Source organism: Oncorhynchus masou, chromosome 6 (genome assembly GCF_036934945.1).
Source record: "Oncorhynchus masou masou isolate Uvic2021 chromosome 6, UVic_Omas_1.1, whole genome shotgun sequence".
Taxonomy (NCBI): domain Eukaryota; kingdom Metazoa; phylum Chordata; class Actinopteri; order Salmoniformes; family Salmonidae; genus Oncorhynchus; species Oncorhynchus masou.
This window is the reverse complement of record NC_088217.1, coordinates 39,588,597-39,612,412: the sequence shown is the minus strand read 5'-3', so window position 1 is coordinate 39,612,412 and position 23,816 is coordinate 39,588,597. Positions and strand designations below refer to the sequence as shown.

General features: G+C 41.8%; 2 protein-coding genes across 13 annotated transcripts in view; both read right to left on the bottom strand.

Annotated features, from left to right (window-relative positions):
- LOC135542043 (eukaryotic translation initiation factor 4 gamma 3-like) overlaps window positions 1-18,993 on the bottom strand; it is a 78,700-nt gene extending 59,707 nt beyond the window's left edge. For 9 of the 10 annotated variants that reach the window (XM_064968636.1, XM_064968637.1, XM_064968640.1 and 6 more), the window contains exon 1: window positions 18,374-18,993. In XM_064968636.1, the coding sequence (XP_064824708.1) occupies window positions 18,374-18,537 (164 nt within the window). In that variant the 5' untranslated portion in view covers window positions 18,538-18,993. The remainder of the gene's footprint in view (window positions 1-18,373) is intronic. The other variant, XM_064968643.1, reaches the window with a different exon arrangement.
- A 680-nt stretch (window positions 18,994-19,673) lies between these two features.
- The window catches only part of LOC135542042 (endothelin-converting enzyme 1-like), a 28,131-nt gene continuing 23,988 nt past the window's right edge, over window positions 19,674-23,816 (bottom strand). For all 3 annotated transcript variants that reach the window (XM_064968634.1, XM_064968633.1, XM_064968635.1), the window contains 7 exons: window positions 23,268-23,345; window positions 22,843-22,946; window positions 22,403-22,513; window positions 22,127-22,194; window positions 21,604-21,794; window positions 20,976-21,071; window positions 19,674-20,795 (listed from right to left, as the gene is read on the bottom strand). In XM_064968634.1, the coding sequence (XP_064824706.1) occupies window positions 20,619-20,795; window positions 20,976-21,071; window positions 21,604-21,794; window positions 22,127-22,194; window positions 22,403-22,513; window positions 22,843-22,946; window positions 23,268-23,345 (825 nt within the window). In that variant the 3' untranslated portion in view covers window positions 19,674-20,618. The remainder of the gene's footprint in view (window positions 20,796-20,975; window positions 21,072-21,603; window positions 21,795-22,126; window positions 22,195-22,402; window positions 22,514-22,842; window positions 22,947-23,267; window positions 23,346-23,816) is intronic.

The following is a 23,816-nucleotide window of genomic DNA, read 5'->3' as shown; positions in this document are numbered from 1 at the left end:
GATTAATAACAAATTGTGAATCCATCAATGTATTTGGCAACATGTGGCTTGTGTGGTAACATCTGGCTTAGAAAAAACTGGTGTCAACAAAAGCCAGTGTCCTAGCTACTATATTTTGTTATGAAAGCCAAATTCCACTGGGACTTAGTGACATACCTACCTACATATTACCCTCAGAGGCACTGGCACTAGCCACTCAACCCTGCAAGCACCAGCCACTCAGAGTCACTGACCACACTAATCAGTCATTAGTCAAAGATTAATTTAGTTTCTGCAGCAACAGAGGAGGAAAATATGTAATCTATTAGAGTAACAAACAGGCCAAGAGATCAGACAAAAGAGAAATGTCTATACACATAGCAAAATGTGGTCAATAGGGACTAGACCAGTGGGCTAGAGCAACTGTAGTGAACATAGGCTACTTTATTACAAAACATGTCAGGTTTTGATGCAGCAGACAGAACACAGTGAAACCAGGAAAAGGAAAGCCTGGTTTGCCCCAGACAACAACCTTTTTACATACAGTGCATTCGTTAAGTATTCAGACCCCTCGACTTTTCCCAAAATATGTTTGGTTTAAAGTTAATTTTTTCTTTGTTTTCTTTCCCTCAATCTACACACAATACCCCATAATGACAAAGCAAAACCAGGTTTAGAAACATATATATAAAAAGGAAATATCACATTTACATAATTATTCAGACCCTTCACTCAGTATTTTGTTGAAGCACCTTTGGCAGTGACAACAGCGTCAAGTCTTCTTGGGTATGACGCTACAAGCTTGGCATACCTGTATTTGGGGAGATTCACCCCATCATTCTCTGCAGATCAGATGTCAGGTTGGTTGGGGAGCGTCACTGCACAGCTATTTACAGGTCTCTCCAGAGATGTTAGATCTGGTTCAAGTCTGGGCTCTGGCTGGGCCACTCATAGACATTCAGAAGCAACAGTTGTTCAGAAGCAACTCCTGCATCGTCTTGCCTGTGTGCTTAGGGTCATTGTCCTGTTGGAAGGTGAACCTTCGCCTCAATCTGAGGTCCTGAGAGCTCTGGAGCAGGTTATCACGAATCTCTCTGTACTTTGCTCCATTTATCTTTTGCTCGATCCTAACTAGTCTCCCAGTCCGTGCCGCTGAAAAACATCCCCAAAGCATGATGCTGCCACCGCCATGCTTCACCGTAGGGATGGTGCCAGGTTTCCTTCAGATGTGACGCTTGGCATTCAGGCCAAAGAGTTCAATCTTGGTTTCATTAGACCAGAGAATCTTGTTTCTCCTGGTCAGAGTCCTTTAGGTGCCTTTTGGCAAACTCAAAGCAGGCTGTTATGTTCCTTTCACTGAGGAGTGGCTTCCGTCTGACCACTACCATAAAGGCTTGATTGGTGGAGTGCTGCAGAGATGGTTGTCCTTCTGGAAGGTTCCCCCATCTACACAGAGAAACTCTAGAGCTCCTTCAGAGCGGACAATCGGATTCTTGGTCACCTCCCTGACCAAGACCCTTCTCCCCAGATTCTTCAGTTCGGCTAGGAGGACCACTCTAGGAATAGTCTTGGTGGTTCCAAACTTATTCCATTTAAGAATTATGGAGGCCACTGTGTTCTTGGGGAACTTCAACGCTGCAGACATTCTTTGGTACCCTTCCCCAGATTTGTGCCTCGACACAATCCTGTATCGGAGCTCTACGGACAATTCCTTCGACCTTATGGCTTGGTTTTTGCTCTGACATACACTGTCAACTGTGGGACCTTACATAGATTAGACTTTGACCGATTAATCGGCATGCCTTATTAATTAGGTCCGATTTCAAGTTTTCATAACAATCAGTGAATCTGCATTTTTGGACGTTGTTTATGGCCGTTTACATTGCACTCCACGAGGAGACTGCATGGCAGGCTGACCACCTGTTACGTGAGTGCAGCAAGGAGCCAAGGTAAGTTGCTAGCTAGCATTAAACTTATCTTATGAAAAACAATCAATCTTAACATAATCACTAGTTAAACTAGTAATATCATCAACAATTGTAGTTATCTAGCTTGTCCTGCGTTGCATATAATCAGCGCGGTGCCTTTTAATTTATCATCGAATCACAGCCCACTTTGCCAAACGGGTGATGATGTAACAAGCGCATTCGCGAAAAAAAGCCCTGTTGTTGCACCAATGTACCTAACCATAAACATCAATGCCTTTCTTAAAATCAATACACAAGTATATATTTTTAAACCTGCATATTTAGTTAAGAAATTCCTGTTAGCAGGAAATATTAACTAGGGAAAATGTGCCACTTCTCTTGCATTCTATGCAAGCAAAGTCAAGGTATATGCAGCCGTTTGGGCTGCCTGGCTCGTTGCGAACTGTGTGAAGATTATTTCTTCCTAACAAAGACCGTAATTAATTTGCCAGAATTTTACATAATTATGACATAAAATTGAAGGTTGTGCAATGTAACAGCAATATTTAGACTTAGGGATGTCACCCGCTCTATAAAATACGGAACAGTTCCGTATTTCACTGAAAGAATAAACTTGTTTTTGAAATTCTATTTTCCGGATTTGACCATATTAATGACCTAAGGCTCGTATTTGTGTGTTTATTATAATTAAGTCTATGATTTGATAGAACAGTCTGACTGAGCAGCGACAGGCTCGTAAGCATTCATTCAAACAGCACTTTCCTGCGTTTGCCAGAAGCTCTTCGCAATGCTACAAGCACAGCGAAGTTTATGACTTCAAGCCTTATCAGCTCCCGAGATTAGGCTGGCAATACTATACTATAGTGCCTATAAGAACATTCAATAGTCAAAGATATGAAATACAAATGGTATAGAGAGAAATAGTCCTATAATAGCTACAACCTAAACTGGGAATATTGAAGACTCATGTTAAAATGAACCACCAGCTCATGTTCTAAGCAAGGAACGTAAACATTAGCTTTTTTACATGGCACATATAAAACTTTTACTTCTCCAACACTTCGTTTTTGCATTATTTAAACCAAATTGAACGTGTCATTATTTGAGACTAAATTTATTTATTTTTGTATTATATTAAGTTAAAATAAGTGTCCATTCAGTGTATGTATGTATGTATGTATGTGTGTGTATGTATGTATGTATGTATGTATATATATATATATATTGCTCAAAAAAATTAAGGGAACACTTAAACAACACAATGTAACTCCAAGTCAATCACACTTCTGTGAAATCAAACTGTCCACTTAGGAAGCAACACTGATTGACAATAAATTTCACATGCTGTTGTGCAAATGGAATGGAAATTATAGGCAATTAGCAAGACACCCCCAATAAAGGAGTGGTTCTACAGGTGGGGACCACAGACCACTTCTCAGTTCCTATGCTTCCTGGCTGGTGTTTTGGTCACTTTTGAATGCTGGCGGTGCTTTCACTCTCGGGGTAGCATGAGACGGAATCCACAACCCACACAAGTGGCTCAAGTAGTGCAGCTCATCCAGGATTGCACATCGATGCGAACTGTGGCAAGAAGGTTTGCTGTGTCTGTCAGCGTAGTGTCCAGAGCATGGAGGCGCTACAAGGAGACAGGACAGTACATCAGGAGACGTGGAGGAGGCCGTAGGAGGGCAACAACCCAGCAACAGGACCGCTACCTCCGCCTTTGTGCAAGGTGGAGGAGGAGCACTGCCAGAGCCCTGCAAAATGACCTCCAACAGGCCACAAATGTGCATGTGTCTGCTCAAACGGTCAGAAACAGACTCCATGAGGATGGTATGAGGGCCCGACGTCCACAGGTGGGGGTTGTGCTTACAGCCCAACACCGTGCAGGACGTTTGGCATTTGCCAGAGAACACCAAGATTGGCAAATTCACCACTGGCGCCCTGTGCTCTTCACAGATGAAAGCAGGTTCACACTGAGCACATGTGACAGTCTGGAGACGCCGTGGAGAACGTTCTGCTGCCTGCAACATCCTCCAGCATGACCGGTTTGGCGGTGGGTCAGTCATGGTGTGGGGTGGCATTTCTTTGGGGTGTCGCACAGCCCTCCATGTGCTCGCCAGAGGTAGCCTGACTGCCATTAGGTACCGAGATGAGATCCTCAGACCCCTTGTGAGACCATATGCTGGTGCGGTTGGCCCTGGTTTCCTCCTAATGCAAGACAATGCAAGCCCTCATGTGGCTGGAGTGTGTCAGAAGTTCCTGCAAGAGGAAGGCATTGATGCTATGGACTGGCCCGCCCGTTCCCCAGACCTGAATCCAATTGAGCACATCTGGGACATCATGTCTCACTCCATCCACCAACGCCACAGACTGTCCACGAGTTGGCGGATGCTTTAGTTCAGATCTGGGAGGAGATCCCTCAGGAGACCATCCGCCACCTCATCAGGAGCATGCCCAGGCATTGTAGGGAGGTCATACAGGCACGTGGAGGCCACACACACTACTAAGCCTCATTCTGACTTGTTTTAAGGACATTACATTGAAGTTGGATCAGCCTGTAGTGTGGTTATCCACTTTAATTTTGAGTGCGACTCCAAATCCAGACCTCCATGGGTTGATAAATTTGATTTCCATTGATAATTTTTGTGTGATTTTGTTGTCAGCACATTCAACTCCTCCATACAGACCTTCTCCAGATCCTTCAGGTTTCGGGGCCGTCGCTGGGCAAACAGACTTTCAGCTCCCTCCAAAGATTTTATATTGGGTTCAGGTCTGGAGACTGGCTAGGCCACTCCAGGACCTTGAGATGCTTCTTATGGAGCCACTCCTTAGTTGCCCTGGCTGTGTGTTTCGGTCGTTCTCATGCTGGAAGACCCAGCCACAACCCATCTTCAATGCTCTTACTGAGGGAAGGAGGTTGTTGGCCAAGATCTCGCGATACATGGCCCCATCCTGTCCCCTTTGCAGAAAAGCATCCCCAAAGAATGATGTTTCCACCTCAATGCTTTACGGATGGTGTTCTTGGGGTTGAACTCTCTTCAGGTCATTGGCCAGGTCCTTCCGTGTAGTTCTGGGCTGATCCCTCACCTTCCTCATGATTATTGATGCCACACGAGGTGAGATCTTGCATGGAGCCCCAGATCGAGGGTGATTGACCGTCATCTTGAACTTCTTCCATTTTCTAATAATTGCACCAACAGTTGTTGCCTTCTCACCAAACTGCTTGCCTATTGTCCTGTAGCCCATCCCAGCCTTGTGCAGGTCTACAATTTTATCCCTGATGTCCTGACACAGCTCTCTGGTCTTGGCCATTGTGGAGAGGTTGGTGTCTGCTTGATTGGGTGTGTGGACAGGTGCAGTTAATACAGGTATTGAGTGGAGAACAGGAGGGCTTCTTAAAGAAAAACTGACAGGTCTGTGAGAGCCGTAATTCTTACTGGTTGGTAGGTGATCAAATACTTATGTCATGCAATAAAATGCAAATTAATTACTTAAAAATCATACAATGATTTTCTGGATTTTTGTTTTAAATTCCATCTCTCACAGTTGAGGTGTACCTATGATAAAACATTACAGACCTCTACATGCTTTGTAAGTAGGAAAACCTGCTAAATCTGCAGTGTATCAAATACTTGTTCTCCCCACTGTGTGTGTGTGTGTGTGTGCGCGCGCGCGCGCGTGTGTGATGTATATATATAAAAATAATAATATAGGCATCTGCTTTTTTTGGTCCTCCAATAATCAGTATCGGCTTTGAAAAAACATAATCGGTCGTCCTCTAAGATAGACAGATGTGTGCCTTTCCAATTCATGTCCAATCAATTGAATTTACCACAGATGGACTCCAAGTTGTAGAAACATCTCAAGGATGATCAATGGAAACAGGATGCACCTGAGCTAAATTGAGTCTCATAGCAAAGGTTCTGAATACTTACATAGAGAAGGTATTTATTTCTGCTGTTCTTTATTTGTAATAAATTTGGCAGCATTTCTAAAAACATGTTTTCGCTTTGTTATTATGGGGTAGTGTGTGTAGATTAACGAGGAAGAACAAAATAATAATAATACATTTTAGAATAAGGCTGTAACTTAACAAAATGTGGAAAAAGTCAAGGGGTTTGAAAACTAGCCGAATTACATGGAAAACACTGATCTGTGAAGGGCACCTATCACAGCTCAGTAGACACAGGCACTGCACCCTGATGCTAACACAGACAAATAAAAAAAAAATACCTTCTGAGCCAATCTGTTCCTTGGTCTCCATGCCAGGACAGACCTGTATCTAAATCCTAAACATAACCCCGAAGTCCATCTCAAGTACATGTTTCCAGGCTCTGATATAGATCACCACGTTTTGCAACAGTTAGTTCATTACCAATCACTCTGGGGCCACTGCAAGCCCCTCACACCTGTCCACTGACCTGCCCCATTTAGAGCCAGCAAAAGAGGAAAAGCAGCTGGTGTCCCTGCATCATCATTAGCTTAATGTAAAGCCACTTACATGCTGAGTGTGTGTATGTATATATATATATATATATATATATATATATATATATATATATATAAAAAACCTTTATTTAACCAGGTAGGCAAGTTGAGAACAAGTTCTCATTTACAATTGCGACTTGGCCAAGATAAAGCAAAGCAGTTCGACACATACAGCAATACAGAGTTACACATGGGAGTAAAACAAACATACTAGAGGTCGACCAATTAATCGGAATGGCCGATTAATTAGAGCCGATTTGAAGTTTTCATAACAAATCGGAAATTAGTACTTTTGGGTGTCATTTTTTTAATACCTTTATTTAACTAGGCAAGTCAGTTAAGAACACATTCTTATTTTCAATGACGGCCTAGGAACGGTGGGTTAACTGCCTTGTTCAGGGGCAGAACGACAGATTTCACCTTGTCAGCTCGGGGGATCCAATCTTGGCACCTTACATCTAACTAGTCCAACGCTCTAACCACCTGCCTCTCATTGTACTCCACAAGGAGCCTGCCTGTTACGCGAATGCAGTAGAAGCCAAGGTAAGTTGCTTGCTAGCATTAAAAACAATCAATCAATCATAATCACTAGTTATAACTACACATGGTTGATGATATTACTTGTTTATTTAAAGTGTCCTGCGTTGCATATAATCGATGCAACGCTGGGGAATGATTTATGAAAAAAGCACAATCGTTGGACGACTGTACCTAACCAAAAACACCAATGCCTTTCTTAAAATCAATACACAGAAGTATATATTTTTAAACCTGAATATTTAGCTAAAAGAAATCCAGGTTAGCAGGCAATATTAACCAGGTGAAATTGTGTCATTTCTCTTGCGTTCATTGCACGCAGAGTCAGGATATATGCAACAGTTTGAGCAGCCTGGCTCATTGCGAACTAATTTGCCAGAATTTTACATAATTATGACATAACATTGAAGGTTGTGCAATGTAACAAGAATATTTAGACTTAGGGATGCCACCCATGAGATTAAATACCAAACGGTTCCGTATTTCACTGAAATAATAAACGTTTTGTTTTCGAAATTATCGTTTCCGGATTCGACCATATTAATGACCTAAGGCTCGTATTTCTGTGTGTTATTATGTTATAATTAAGTCTATGATTTGATAGAGCAGTCTGAGCGATGGTAGGCAGCAGCATTCCTTCAAACAGCACTTTCGTGCGTTTTGCCAGCAGCTCTTCACAAGCACAGCGCTGTTTATGACTTCAAGCCTATCAGCCTAATAGCTGGTGTAACCGATGTGAAATGACTAGCTAAGCTGGAAGTGTGCTAATAGCGTTTCAAACGTCACTCACTCTGAGACTTGGAGTAGTTATTCCCCTTGTGCCTATAAGAACATCCAATAATCAAAGGTATATGAAATACAAATGGTATAGAGAGAAATAGTTCTATAAATACTATATTAACTACAACCTAAAACCTCTTACCTTGGAATATTGAATTCTCATGTTAAAAGGAACCACCTACTTTCACATGTTCTCATGTTCTGAGCAAGGAACTCAAAACGTTAGCTTTCTTACATGGCACATATTGCACTTTTACTTCTCTAACACATTGTTTTTGCATTATTTAAACCAAATTGAACATGTTTCATTATTTATTTGAGCCTAAATTGATTTTTATTGATGTATTATATTAAGTTAAAATAAGTGTTAATTCAGTATTGTTGTAATTGTCATTATTACAAATAAAGAAATTGTCAGATTAATTGGTATGGGCTTTTTAGGTACTCCAATAATCGGTATCGGCGTTGAAAAATCATAGAAAAATAAGTCTATATACAATGTGAGCAAATGAGGTGAGATAGGGGAGGTAAAGGCAGAAAAAAAGGCCATGGTGGCAAAATAAATACAATATAGCAATTAAAAAACACTGGAATGGTAGATTTGCAGTGGAAGAATGTGCAAGGTAGAGATAGAAATAATGTGGTGCAAAGGAGCAAAATAAATACAGTAGGGGGAGAGGTAGTTGTTTGGGCTAAATTATAGATGGGCTGTGTACAGGTGCAGTAATCTGTGAGCTGCTCTGATAGCTGGTGCTTAAAGCTCGTGAGGGAGATAAGCGTTTCCAGTTTCAGAGATTTTTGTAGTTCGTTCCAGTCATTGGCAGCAGAGAACTGGAAGGAGAGGCGGCCAAAGTAAGAAATGGTTATGGAGGTGACCAGAGAGATATACCTGCTAGAGTGCGTGCTACAGGTGGGTGCTGCTATGGTGACCAGCGAGCTGAGGTCAGGGTGACTTTACCTAGCAGGGTCTTCTAGATGACCTGGAGCCAGTGGGTTTGGCGACGAGTATGAAGCGAGGGCCAGCCAACGAAAGCGTACAGGTCGCAATGGTGGGTAGTATATGGGGCTTTGGTGACAAAACAGATGGCACTGTGATAGACTGCATCCAATTTATTGAGTAGGGTATTGGAGGCTACTTTGTAAATGACATCGCCGAAGTCTAGGATCAGTAGGATGGTCAGTTTTACAAGGGTATATTTGGCAGCATGACTGAAGGATGCTTTGTTGCAAAATAGGAAGCCAATTCTAGATTTAACATTGGATTGGAGATGTTTGATGTGAGTCTGGAAGGAGAGTTTACAGTCTAACCAGACATCTAAGTATTTGTAGTTGTCCACATACTCTAAGACAGAACCGGCCAGAGCAGTGATGTTGGATGGGCGGGCAGGTGCAGGCAGCAATCAGTTGAAGAGCACGCATTTAGTTTTACTTGTATTTAAGAGCAATTGGAGGCCACGGAAGGAGAGTTTTATGGCATTGAAACTCGCCTGGAAGGTTGTTAACACAGTGTCCAAAGAAGGGCCAGAAGTATACAGAATGGTGTCGTCTGCGTAGAGGTGGATCAGAGACTCACCAGCAGCAAGAGCGACATCATTGATGTATACAGAGAAGAGTCGGTCCAAGAATTGAACCCTGTGGCACCCCCATAGAGACTGCCAGAGGCCCGGACAGCAGGCCCTCCGATTTGACACACTGAACTCTATCAGAGAAGTAGTTGGTGAACCAGGTGAGGCAATCATTTGAGAAACCAAGGCTATCGAGTCTCCCGATGAGGTGATTGACAGAGTCGAAAGCCTTGGCCAGGTCAATGAATACGGCTGTACAGTATTGTTTGTTATCGATGGCGGTTAAGATATCGTTTAGGACCTTGAGCGTAGCTGAGGTGCACCCATGACCAGCTCTGAAACCAGATTGCATAGCGGAGAAGGTATGGTGGGATTCGAAATGGTTGGTAATCTGTTTGTCGACTTGGCTTTCGAAGACCTTAGAAAGGCAGGGTAGGATAGATATAAGTCTGTAGCAGTTTGGGTCAAGAGTGTCCCCCCTTTTGAAGAGGGGGATGACTGCAGCTGCTTTCCAATCTTTGGGAATCTCAGACGACACGAAAGAAGTTGAACAGGCTAGTAATAGGGGTTGCAACAATTTCAGCAGATAATTTTAGAAAGAAAGGGTCCAGATTTTGCAGCTCTTTCAAAACATCAGCTGACTGAATTTGGGAGAAGGAGAAATGGGGAAGGCTTGGGCGAGTTGCTGTGGGGGGTGTAGTGCTGTTGACCGGGGTAGGGGTAGCCAGGTGGAAAGCATGGCCAGCCGTAGAAAAATGCCTATTGAAATTCTCAATTATAGTGGATTTATCGGTGGTGACAGTGTTTTCTATCCTTAGTGCAGTGGGCAGCTGGGAGGAGGTGTTCTTATTCTCCATGGACTTTACAGTGTCCCAGAACCTTTTGAGTTTGTTGCAGGAAGCAAATTACTGCTTGAAAAAGCTAGCCTTGGCTTTTCTAACTGCCTGTGTATATTGGTTTCTAGCTTCCCTGAAAAGTTGCATATCACGGGGGCATGTGGGAAAGAGAGAGATAGAGGTGCTGATAGAACAAGAGAAAGTGAGAAGGAGTAGTTCAGAGTTAGAAAGTCAAATAGGATTTTCTGCTGTCTTGACTTCTCCACAAAACAAATGACAAACTAAAAAAAAGTGTTGCTGTAAGAACCCAAATTCCAGACAAAATGTTGGCAGAAATCTCTATCCCCAGTCAAGTCAATGATTTGTCCGTTCCATTCCTATGCATTTAATCCTATCCGAATGGTGAATCCAGATATCTTTTGAAAACTATTTAACAAAAAAAAATCCACCCAATACCTCCGAGACACCCTCTCGGAGAGTGGCAGGATCTGCCATTATCAACAGTGACCCTGGAGCAATTATGGTTTAGTGCCTTACTACAGTCTTCTCTACCCGTCTATTCGCACAGTGACTAACCCTGAGGCTCCCTCCCAGTCTGCCCATTAGTTGAAGCAGCCTGGAGCTATAGCCTACCTGAGGCTGAGTGCAGCTGGTTCAGAGCAGAGTCACAGGATGTGACTGGAGCCCAGATGGTGCAGACACACAACCACCCCTTCACTGTACTCCACTCTGCTGCCCCACCAGACCAGGCTCTCAGAGCACTGAATAAACACAGGGTTTAAGATACAGCCTGCTGTGGCCTGGGACAGCTCTCTCACTACAGTTGGCCTACAACTGACATTGCTTATTCAGAACCCTTTAGCAGATCTTGGAGCAAGATTCTTGAGAAAATGTACAGTTGACTATAAATTTAATAAAACATCTATCTTTAGTAACAGCCATCAAAGAGTACCATAGGCTTTTAAATCTGTGCGAGGACCCTATCCCTCCATAACATACAGAAGAAGTTGAGGACGCCTGAAAGCACTGCAAAATTATTCTTGAGGCTAAATGTTGGGGTTCAAATGACTGCACTATGGCATACCTATAAACTAATAGCCAGAATATAATCTAACATTCACTGTGCAAAATAGCACTAGGTCTCTCGTCTGTAAATTAAAAAATATTTATGTACAAGAATCATCTTGAAAACCTAGAAAAGGGGGTTGAGAGGTGAGACACTCCCAGCCTGCAAGGCATAGGCTAGACCTGAGCCATCTGAATGCTAGCTCAGAACTACTCAGCAGTTTATTTTATCTACAACAGTGAGTGGGCTTATGAGAACATTTCAACATGAATACACGACGAACCTGTCCTAAACTCTAACGACTGATATATGGCCCTACGTGACTTTTATGCTTTATTTGGATCCCTATTAGCATTTGCAGAAGCTACTCTTCCTGGGGTCCACACAAAAACAAGACAAGTAAGAAAGCACTGATATACAAGGACAGTCACACAAATTTAAAACAACGATATACAAACAATGAAAGAATTACACAAACAATACGACAAAAAATGGTGTGTTAGAGGGTACTCCACTCTGTGTTTGTCCCCTCACAGTCCCCGCCACTCCATGAGATGTTTAATCTGTTTTTTAAAAGGTAATTTTGCTGTTTGCTTGAGTAATTGGAGATGGGAGTTACACACAATCATGGCTCTGTATAATTATGTGAGCTGCCGTGAATTCATTTTGGACTTGGGGACTGTGAAGAGACACCTGGTGACATGTCTTGTGGTGTATGTATGGGTGTCTGAGCTGAATGTTATTTGATTATGCAGACAATCTGTAATTTTCATCACAGTAATATTTCTCATAAAAACACCCAACCAGGAAAAAATGGTATGCATGTTGTTTATGTTAGTTCCAGGGGTTGGAACCAAGATTCTTTTCCCATTGTTTTGTTCTGAATAGAATCATATTTTTGGGGGTTCTGTTCCATTGTTCCGACCAGCAAAATAAAGTTTTGAATCGGTTCTAACAAAAAAGTAGTTAAGTTCCTTTCTTGTCCTTTTTAAACCTCTGAATTTTTATTTAGCACAACAATAAATTACTTCACCAATGGATTGTACAGCTTGCTTTGGAGGGGGCAAAGCAATGTACATGCATTGAACAGACAAGTGCAGTGTAGGGTGCGACTGAAATTTTGCAGGTGAGGAGAGGGCTGGACATGTTGTTATGACGTTATCTGAACTAGGCCCACAGAATTATACCTATGGAGGAGTGGCTTCTATGAAGGAACTTTGAATGTTTTTGAACTTCAGAGATTTGGCTGAACTAATGTTGGACCAGTGCTAACCCTTGATCATGATTCTAAGTTCCATTACATTACACATAATGCAGCTAGCGAACAAGCTTGAGTGTGCAGAGCGGCAAGAGAATTCAAAATAAAAACACATCTTACATTTTTGTAGTTAATAAATCCAACATGAAACGTGATAGCTATAGTATCCTTAACCAGCATTGAAAAAGTGTATCCATTCTTCTCTAATAAAAAAATCTCAGAAATCTAATTTCTGAATCACGCCTGTAGCGTCAGTAGCTACAGTAGACTGTGCATGCCTAGGAGGGAGGAGGAGGAAGCCTACACACACAGGCAAAGATTTTCTATGCAAAATTCCAGTTGAGGTTTAGGTCTGAGAATGTTCTGAACCAAATTCAACGCTAAAAATGTTTGATGTACTGTATTTAAGACCAGTTTATTATTAAATCACCCATTCTGATACTGACTAACTCCTTATTTAAAATTTCAGTGAGTTCACTGGCTTTGAGTGTTGACATATCCACATACATAGTCATTCTAGCGTCGTTTAAGACCAGTGGCAAACCAACATACTCTTCTCTAACGGCCCAAGGCACCTTCCCTGAGGGACACTGCACATATTTAAGTGATAATGCCCTCGAAGCGGCGTTTGGAGGATATATTGGCACGGGTGTTGTTCGTCTCGGACCCTCAAACCATGCCAATATATCCTCCAAACATCAGCTTCGAGGGCATTATACTTTTATATAAACGGGTTACCAGCATATTTCAATATTTTCATTAAACATTTTGATGAATTTATTCATAATATTTCATCCTTCCACAAGATATAGACCCGGCACAAATCTAGGGTTGCTACCCAAGCCAGCTGGCTGTTTGTTCTATTGGTTTGGTTGCGAGAGACGCGACCCAGTCGTTCAGTCCTTTTGTTCTGTATCTATGGACGCGACCCAGCGGTTCATTCTAAATGTTCCATTGCCATACTGGCTGGCAACATTCTTATCCCTTGCTTGCTAGCTAGCCAACTACAACTAACTTAAGTCACTTCAAACAGTGCAGCCAGAATAACAGCAAAGTAGCGGCATTTGCGCTTGTTTGAGCTGTTTTCGTGACATTTGGATACATCCATAATAATGAGATAATGATTTGTGATTTCACCTGGCGTAGAAAATGTGCTATCTCGTCAGGACACGTGTTCAGAGGAGCTAGCCAATAACACAGCTAACACAATCACTTCAAACTGAAGCTGGAAACCTATTCCCCCTCAGGAGACTGAAAAGATTTGGCATGGGTCCTCAGATCCGCAAAACGTTCTACAGATGCACCATCGAGAGCATCCTGACTGGTTGTATCACTGCTTGGCATGGCAACTGCTCGGCCTCCGACCTCAAGACACTACAGAGGGTAGTGCGAAAGGCCCAGTACATCACCGTGGCCAAGCTTCCTGCCATCCAGGACCTCAATTACAGGCGGTGTCAGAGGAAGGCCCTAAAAATTGTCAGACTCCAGCCACCCTAGTCATAGACTGTTCTCTCTGCTACTGCACGGCAAGCGGTACCGGAGCGCCAAGTCTAGTTCCAAGAGGCTTCTAAAAAGCTTCTACCCCCAAGCCATAAGACTCCTGAACATCTAATCAAATGGCTACCCAGACTATTTGCATTTCCCACCCCCCCTCTTCACACTACTGCTACTCTTTGTTGTCACGTATGTATAGTCACTTTAATATCTCTACCTTCATGTACATACTACCTCAACTAACCAGTGCCCCCGCACATTGTATCGGTACCCCCCTGTATATAGTCTTGCTATTGTTACTTTACTGCTGCTCTTTAATTACTTGTTACTTTTCTCTTATATGTTTTTTTTTTTTACTGCATTGTTGGTTAGTAAGAATTTCACTGTAAGGTCTACTGGTTGTATTCGGCACATGTGACTAATACAATTTGAGTTGAAAGACAGAAAACTAGTTGCACTTAGTTTTGTTTGACCCGTTTTCTATTGATAGTTCTTTGTATATATATATCCATAAAAATTACACTGATTCATGATTTTCGACTGGCTGAGAAAAGCTGCCTCCTTGTCTCATCCTGACACGTTAATTACTATGGGATATCTGGAGATCGAATTTGAATATTAAAACAATGTCGCAAATGTCGGAGAAACAGAAAGATTTATACAAATCTCCACTGTTGAAAACTAAATGTTAGTCTGAAGGAAATGTGAGATAATGTCTAAATGCTTTTTATAGTGGAGATCAAGTTCATGAAGTGCCTGGCTGGGCTGATGAGACAGTGGATTGCACAGTCAGATGGAACAGAGTAAATTTTAACGTCATAGATTTAGCCGGTGGTAACTTGTGGAATAGACACCGGCTTGAATGCGGTTTTAACCAATCAGCATTCAGAATTAGACCCACCCGTCATATAACTGAAGTTATAAACTCTGTGGTTTGAGCCCTAAATGCAGATTGGCTGATAGCCGTGGTATATCAGACTGTATACAACGGGTATGACAAAAAATGTATTGTTACTGCTCTGATTACATTTGTAACCAGTTTATAGTAGGAATAAGGCACCTCAGAGGTTTCTGATATATGGCCAATATATCACGGCTAAGGACTATGTCCAGGCACTCAGCGTTGTGTCGTACAAAGACAGCCCTTAGCAGTGGTATGTTGGTCATATACTGCATACCCTCGGGCCTTATTGTTTAATTAGAGAAGCTTCCATTGAAGAACACTCTCGGGGTTATATTGGATAAATAACTCCAACCATGTGATGGCAGGTGATGTAAAGCCATAGCAAGTGAGTTTCTTCAATAGCAACTTACGATCAATAACATCAAAGGCTGCACTGAACAATAACCTCGCTGTTCCATGCTGTTTCTAATTAGTGGAACACACCCATAATGTCCCATTCATTCACTTTAACAAGTAAATTTGCTCATGATAAGAAACTATCAAAAATAAGCTTGACAAAATAATGCTAGAAAAGTAAAGTGAAAGACAAGAATTAAGTGATGATGGTAGAAAGAGAAAATAAAGAGTGAGTGAAGCCTTTAGTTCCCAGCCCAGCCAGGGCTGCTGTAGTTGGGCACTATAAAAATCGGTTTTACTTTTTGCCGGAATCTGTTTTTACCCCAAATTCTGTTTACTTGGTGTCCGTTCACCTAGGTTTTTGCTCTCAAAAATCACACTTTATTTTAATAGAAAAACAACTAAATTCAATGTTCTAAGTCCACAACAACACTTCAACCACTTCATGTCTGGGAAAAAAGCTAAGACATTTTGGGCACCAGCCAGAGACCATTGTTAGGTTAGCAATATTTTTATAGAGCTCATATGACTGCAGAGTTCGCAAAACAAATTGATATCATTCTACCAGGTAGGCATAGGCTACTTTGTAGATATCAATTAATTGAGAAAGCCTTTCCATCTCAACCAGAAGATGGTCATCATTACCATCATCGCTAAAGTGTACACATACATACCACACACACTCCTGTTCCGTTTGAGAAAGTTGCAGGAAAATACGAATCACTGATGCATTTTCTTAATGTCTTATGTTTAACTTTGACAAATTAATGCATTTTCTTCATTATTTTATATTAAAATATTATTTTATATTGTTGAATTATGTCTGAATGTCTAGATTCTGTGATTGAGTCCACACCGCAGATTTTATAGGGCACTACTGTAGGCTGACCTGGGTCTTTGTTGTCAGACGGTGGGAAGCGCCGCCTTGGCCTCTCGTGCAGAATGCTAAGCAGCACTGCCATTGTCTGGGGAGTGCAGCAGTAACTGCATGCACCGGGTTTCTCTCTTGCAAACAGGAGTAGCAACTAGCCCCGCCTACCCACCATCTCAGCCCACACACACACACCTTCCATTGGGAGCAGAGGGCAGACAGAGAATAACATGTTCCCACACTCTTGACCTCAGGGAGGTAGAGGGGCAGACACCAGGAGGGTCAGTGAGTTTAATGACATTGTTTTTCTATAGACAGAGAAGAATCTGCATAGTTTGATGCATCTTATCTGTCACCTCGCAGTTGTAGCCTAAACTTTTCTTTGCTCAACCTATAACAATACTGCCTAAGTGGTGGTTCAATGGCAGAATTAAGTTATGGAACCTGTTAGGTACCCAGTTGACATACAAACAAATATAGTATAAAAATGAAATATAGAAATGAAAGCTGCAAAAGGCCTGAAGAATCTTCCATTATCAGACTGTGGAACAGTCCCACCTGAGCGCCCCGGGGCATGAAGGAGACACAGTTGACCAAGATGAAAGACTAATGAATATGAATCTAAACAAGCAATGCAGAAATCACTGAGACACAGAGCACCATTGAACAGAGCTTGTAAGTCCAACATCCTACAGTGTGAATGAAGCTGTGTCGATCCAAGGATCTTAATTAGTGTAACACCCTGGGTACCACAGAAATCCTGGACTGAAGAACACCATCACTGTTATAGGCAGAAGCAGGAAGCTAATTCAACCCAATCCTCAAACCACCTCCACCGAGCTGTAAATAAAACAGGAGGTGACAGTACGACTTCACAGAATAGCATGAATAACAACCACAAAACAGCAGCATGTGCACTCCGTACACAATACTTCCATTATGACTGGACATTAGATTAAAACATCTTATGATTTCAATCATAAAAAGCCAATAGGATAGATGCTAACTTTAAAAAATGACCATTAGCAAGTATCCATCTCAAATGTATTAGGACTCAAAGTTGATATTCACAAAGTCAGTGAAAATCAAGTAAGGAATTGTTTTTAGGAGGTCATATTTGGAAGAATAATTCCACTGGGATCAAAAGTGTTGACAGGGACCAATGGTTTCTGAAGTGAGGGAAATGCTCTTGATCCATTTGTTTACAAAAATGATATTTGAATCATGCCACATTATGTTGACGCTACACAAACTGGACAGAAAGGTAGCTGTCAAAAGAATCCAAAAGCCACGAGTCTCAGTACGCAGTGACTTGAAATAGCTAGCTGGGCTTACTGAATATAATTCATACAATCATGAAATATGCACAATTAAACATATCCCTTCCTACAAATAAAATAGGTATAAAGCAAACTGGATCCGACTCATTACACTAGTACTACAGTAACGTAGCATACCTTGCTACCAACAACCATATGCCTGGCGACACTCCCCTGTCAAGATGGGCATACCGGTGTTGCACCGGCTGTCACCTACTACCCGGCGCAACTACCTCCTACATAGATAAATAACAACCGGTGTTAGTATCCCTTCTATGTCAACCGGGGAGGGGATCCTAGGCCCACGTAACTTACTACTAGCTAACATTCACTCATACTTGCTAGCAAGAATAACTAATGTTACAGTTTTAGGGTGATGGCTACATTTGGTTAGCTGGTCCATCCAAAACATTAATCTCTCACAAAGACTGCCCCCAATACTATAGTTAGCCAATAGGCTAGCGGATTAGTTAGCCGCTGCTACGTGTTTTCAGTTGCAAATGAACCTACCTCTCTACTATGAAAGTGGCTGGCAAGCTAGCTACCGCCGGTAAACGAAACAAAGCCGGTGGCCCTCTAGCAGTTAGTTGAGCCTACGCCACCTCGTCAACTTGAGTGTGATGTTTGTTAGCCAGCAGTTTCTGATCCACATATGCACACGTTCAAATTACATTGCAATTGGCCAACAAAATGCATCAAAATCAAGTATGTGCAGTTTAGCTACGTTGCCTAGCTAGTTTCGCAAGTAACGTTAGTCAACAAGCTACTAATCTGTTAACTAGCTAACATTAGCCAACTACCTAGCTAGCTAATTGTTCCCTCCTGCTCTTCGAAACATCAGTCATTAACCCGCACCCAACCAATAACGTTACTAGCTAGATACCTAAATGTGTTTCCCCCGAATACCTGACCAAGAGATGCCAGGGGCATTCTTGCCGATGAAGGATACTGAGGTGGCGGCACGGCGTTCGACTGAGGAGCACCTGGGGCTCCCGGTGGTAAAGACACGGAGGTCAGGGTAGCCCGCAGTTGGCTCGACGGAGACGGGACAGTTCCAGGTCCACTTACTGCGACAGTGGCGGGTTTTGGGACTAATTTCGTCGGCAAACTCATTGCAAAAAAACAAAACAATACACGAATAAATACTGATACAAAATATATCTAGCTTGCATAAATATAGCTAGCAAGCGTTTAATATTATTGAAGCAGGCCGCAAATCCTTTTCCCGACAGGGCTAGCTATTAGCAACGCAGAAAAGCTTTTTTTCATGGAAAGTCGCTGTTCGGGTCTATGGTGTTATTCATGGGGACGGTGGGAGGTTTGCCTCCCTTGCCCGTCCAGGACCTCTGCAGATCCGGTTCAGTTCTTCCGAGCACTGTCACCGGTGTCTTTCCTCCTTCGATAATTTAACATTTGTTATCAACAACTGATTTTTCTATAGCTAGCTAATCATTTTTCCACGGAGATGAGAGACTTCGTTAACATGGCGTTGTGGCCGCTTCCAGTCCGGCAGGACAGACGATTCGACAATTCTCGTCCAATTACGGGTATGTTCGGCTTACCTAGAGCGATCGAAAATGACGCTTAATTTGTTGCATCCATGTGGCCAAAAATCATCTAGTCTACTATATTGATGAGCACTGCATTATTCTTGTTCTAATAAATAACTATGCTTGGTGCTATTTTTAAAGAATGCATGGTATTTATTATTTTAACTGCAGTGTCTGTGTAAAATAAATCATTTTAGTAACGAGGTAAGTCGGTTAAGAACAAATTCTTATTTACAATGACGGCCTACCGGGGAACAGAGGGTTCAGGGGCAGAACGACAGCCCGGGGATTCGATCCAGCAACCTTTCGGTTACTGCCCCAACGCTCTAACAACTAGGCTACCTGCCGCCCCATGCTACATTTATGGGGTCGTTCTCAAGAACCGCTCAATAATGTATACAAATGTAATCAGGTTCAGGTACTGTAATATGTACACATAATGATAATGGTGTATTTACATTCAAAGACCGAGAAGTCAAAACTTTCTAGTGGATTGTGTATCAGTACTGCATTGTTTGTGTGCAGCGACATCTGTCGTTAATAACCATCAATTGACCGACTTTTTTTTTCTAAGTAAAAAGACTGAATTATTTTTTCTTTGATATATGGATACAGTTTTTATTTGTTTTGGAATCAACAACTATAAAAAGTCCCTTTGAAGCATCAGACGAGTCAAATAAAAATATGGGCATACAAAAGAATGGTGACAATATTTTTATTAGATTAGAAAAATAGTTTTATGACACAAAAGCCTTGTCATACATGAGCAGCTCCAGAATGCGAAAACACGTTATGTGACTTGTTCGATGGTCAATACATCCTTCACAAGTTTCAGGAATTCTCTGATTGAAAACTATTCAAATAATATGTCCCTTATCATATCAGGCATTCAGCAATTCGGAGTATCACTTCTTTACAACATCACTACTGTATAAACTGGAGACATTAAGCAATCAGACTTTACACAAATAATGATGTTGTGTTAGGTTTGTTGATGCAGAAATGGCATACACATAGCTTATTGAATCGGGTCAATCATGGGCAATAATAAAATATGACTTTTACAATCTACTTAACTTGTATTGACGGTTTCCTCTGGATTATATTGTTTCAGTCCAAATCCAGTAATTGCAACTCGTCATTCTTTTGCAGTCTAAAAATATACAACAGGTGAAGACAACATATGGAGGTGGATTGATCAGATACAAATTGTAACAGTTAAAAAAGAAACCGACAGAAAATAAATATCACTTCCTGTTGAAAAATAAGGCATATGACAACTCTACATAAAACCTGATTGAGAGAAGTTCTATTAGTTTTCCCTTTTTTTATAACCATTTCTTCGGTTTCCAGTGTTAAAATTGTTCATCCTTTATATAAACATAAAGGCACATTTTCATAGAGTTTAATTGGGGGAAAAGAGGCAGCTTTCTAAAACAAATTGTCTTTATGAAGAGAGTTGGGGCTGGTTCAACCTCCAGCCCTCATAAAGACCCTGAGAAGGGTAAAGTGGGTAAAACAGATGGATTTTTAGTGGTATCAAGACAAATGCTCTCCTTCCTTGGAAACTTTACCTCTATTTTGCTCCAAATCCCCAATGCCCATTTTGCCACCTGCCATACCCGACAAATGGGTAGCAAAGAATCACCAAAGCTCACACTTGTGTTTAGGGTTCATGAGGGAATCTGCCTTGCAGCCAAAGTGCTCAGAGAACTCATGGGAATTGGAGATGGTGCCAATAACTCGAAATCTTGATGGACTGTGTGGATCTGTGATGACGCCCTCATGCGAGCTTTCCGGAGTCCGAACTGAGCACCATACCTACATATAGCAGGATGCACAGACACACATATTAAGCATTTCAGAGTGAAAAGTCCTTAATTTACATTATCAATGTAATAGGTCATTATAATTAATACATAACACCGTTTAAGGTAGGCATGCTAGAGAATGCATTGCTACATTTGCCACAGACATGGATATACTTTAAGTGGCACAAACCTGGGCAAATCCAACAAAAAATAATTGATGATTGGTCATCCCCAGGGCAGGCAGGGTGGCCTCCTCTCCATTCTTTGCAATCCAGTTCATATAAGCCTTCAAAGCAGACAAGGGTCATATTACTGACAGCATGCATTATCCTCCTCTCGCCATAGAGAACAGTTTGAGAAAAAAAATTGTAGAGACTTTCTGCTCGCCCTCAGCTTTATGTCCTCCTCAGTCCTCACTAACAGACAGCGCTCATGCAGGTCCCCCTTTCTGCAATATGATTGGCTCATCTGCTCCATAACCTATGACTTTCATTTGACGGAAAGAATGTTTGAGAGCTCGCTCTGAGGCTGACCAAGCCACCTGTTGCATTTCCAGGCTTTGCTGTGATGTAGGCAACCCCGTTTTTTTCCACCACAGAGTAAAGACACGACCCACAATGACCCAATCAAGTGAACAAGAAAACATGAAACATGTGTCATAGTTCTGACCTTCCAAATACTGCATCTCACATTGATGATTCCGAAATGTCTGCACATTTACAGTATGTGTGTGTATAAGTTGAATTGCTCTTGCTCCTCATATTGTCAACTCTACTTTCTTCTATCCCACCCGAACAACACCTCTCCATCATACACACCTTGTAGGCAGCCTTCAGTCCACCATTGTCAGCTATGTTCTCTCCCAGGGTGTGTTTTCCATTGAGGGGTTCTTTGTTGATGCTGTAGTTACTGTACTGTTCCACCATACACTGGGTCTGCTTCTTAAAGGCCTCTACAGATGAGTTTTTCCACCAGGAGCGGAGGTTCCCATCCTTGTCGTACTCCCTCCCTTCAACATAAAATAAAAATATGCCGTAGAACTGGATTACTCATTAATGTATCACGTTCGGTGGGATGTTTTTTGGTGGGATGTTTACAACAGCCTATAATATTTTTTAGTATTTTTTTTTAAGAGAGAGGGCAGACAAGATTATGCAGCCGAGATTCTGGTGAATTGGCAGGGGTCAGCTCGCCCAGTCATCAAAGTGTCTCCCCTGCCATGTAAGTATACAGCCTTTATTTAAAAAATATATATTTTAGTTTGTAGCAAAACTTCTTATTTCCCATATAAAGTAATAAGAATTAAGACAATACAACTTGTATTAAAATAAAAGATCTTACCTTGGTCATCAAAAGCGTGTGTTAACTCATGTCCCATAACTACACCAATTCCCCCAAAGTTCAGGGCCCTGGAAATAGATTCAAGATCCTTTCAAGTAAATAAAAGCATTTTATAACTTGCAATTCAATTCTTGGCTATGTGAAGACACTCAAGGAGACACACATACTGTATACAATTGATGAAGTGTGGCATGCACATGTGGTGTACCTGTATTTGTTCCTGAAATGGAGACGTATTAGGGAACTGTATAGGCTGAAGAGGGAAGAGGGACCTACTTTGGCCAAGAGCGGCTGTAAAACGGAGCTTGGAGGATTCCTGCTGGGAGCACCATCTCATTCTTGGTGGGATTGTAGTATGCATTCACCGTAGGAGGGGTCATGCTCCACCTGTGTATGCAAGACATAGGATATAACACCAACTGAGCACAAAAGTCTGAGATCAGGGTGGTAAAAAACAGTATTTGACTCTCCCCTATCCCCTTCGCTAGGCTGTTGACTTCAGATCAGTGTGAAAGAATGAGAACCCTGAGCTACTCGGCTGTGTAGTGAGAGAAAAGGATCAGTACAGCTGAGGGATATTGGTTCCCGGGGAACGTTTCTGGATGCCAGCAGTATTCCTTAGAGTCAGATTGGGAATTTGTCCCTGTCAGAGCATTTGACCTCCTCTCTGGAGAGGCGAGCAACAGGAGGGTGAGGGCCGGGTTATAGACACTCACTGGTCTCTGTTGGGGGTTTTCCTCAGCTGGTCCGCAGTCACTCTGGCAGAGAAGTTGTAGTACTGCATGACATTTTGGAAATACAGGTCAGACCCCACCTCAAACTGAGAAAGAGAGAGGAATCAGGTTAGAGAGAGAAAGAGGTTTACACACAAGCAATGCAAATAGGAGATACTGTATGAGCAAATCAATTTCTATTGGTCACATACACATGGTTAGCAGATGTTATTGCGAGTGTAGCAAAATGCTTGTGCTTCTAGGTCCGACTGCAGCAATATCTAACAAGATTGACAACCCTCCTCAATACTAGGGTTACAGTAAGACAAACACAAAGAGTTGTGTATTTTTTATCAGCATATGATATGACATGGACAACTTCATAAAACAGAAGTATGCATATTTATTTTAATTACATATTTACCTACATCATTGAACACTTTGTCAAGTTCCTTGGGGTCCATGATGAATTTTGGATATCCAACCATGTTGTAAATGGCATCAGCCTATAACAGAGCAGAAGAGGTGAATTGAGACAGATGCAAACACCAGATGGCACTGTAGAGTTTGTTTCACGAGCCTTACGCTCAACATGACCATTATAGCAAAAATGACTATTACATTTACATTTGAGTCATTTAGCAGACAATCTTATCCAGAGCAACTTACAGTTAGTGCATCCATCTTAAGATAGCTAGGTGAGACAACCACATATCACAGTCATAGTAAGTACACTTTTCCTTGATAAAAGTAGCTATCAGCAAAGTCAGTGCTGGCAGGAAAAGACAAGTGTTAGTGCAAACAAGGCAAGGGTGTTCTTTTTTTCTTTTTTGTGGACAATGCTTTATGTGTCCTGCCGGGCAATCTCTTATGGAATACAATTGAAATGCTATAGCTGCAACAGACACAGCATGTTAATTATGAGGCAAGAAACATTTCCATAGTTTGAAGGTCAGTGTAATGACAATTCCCTCACT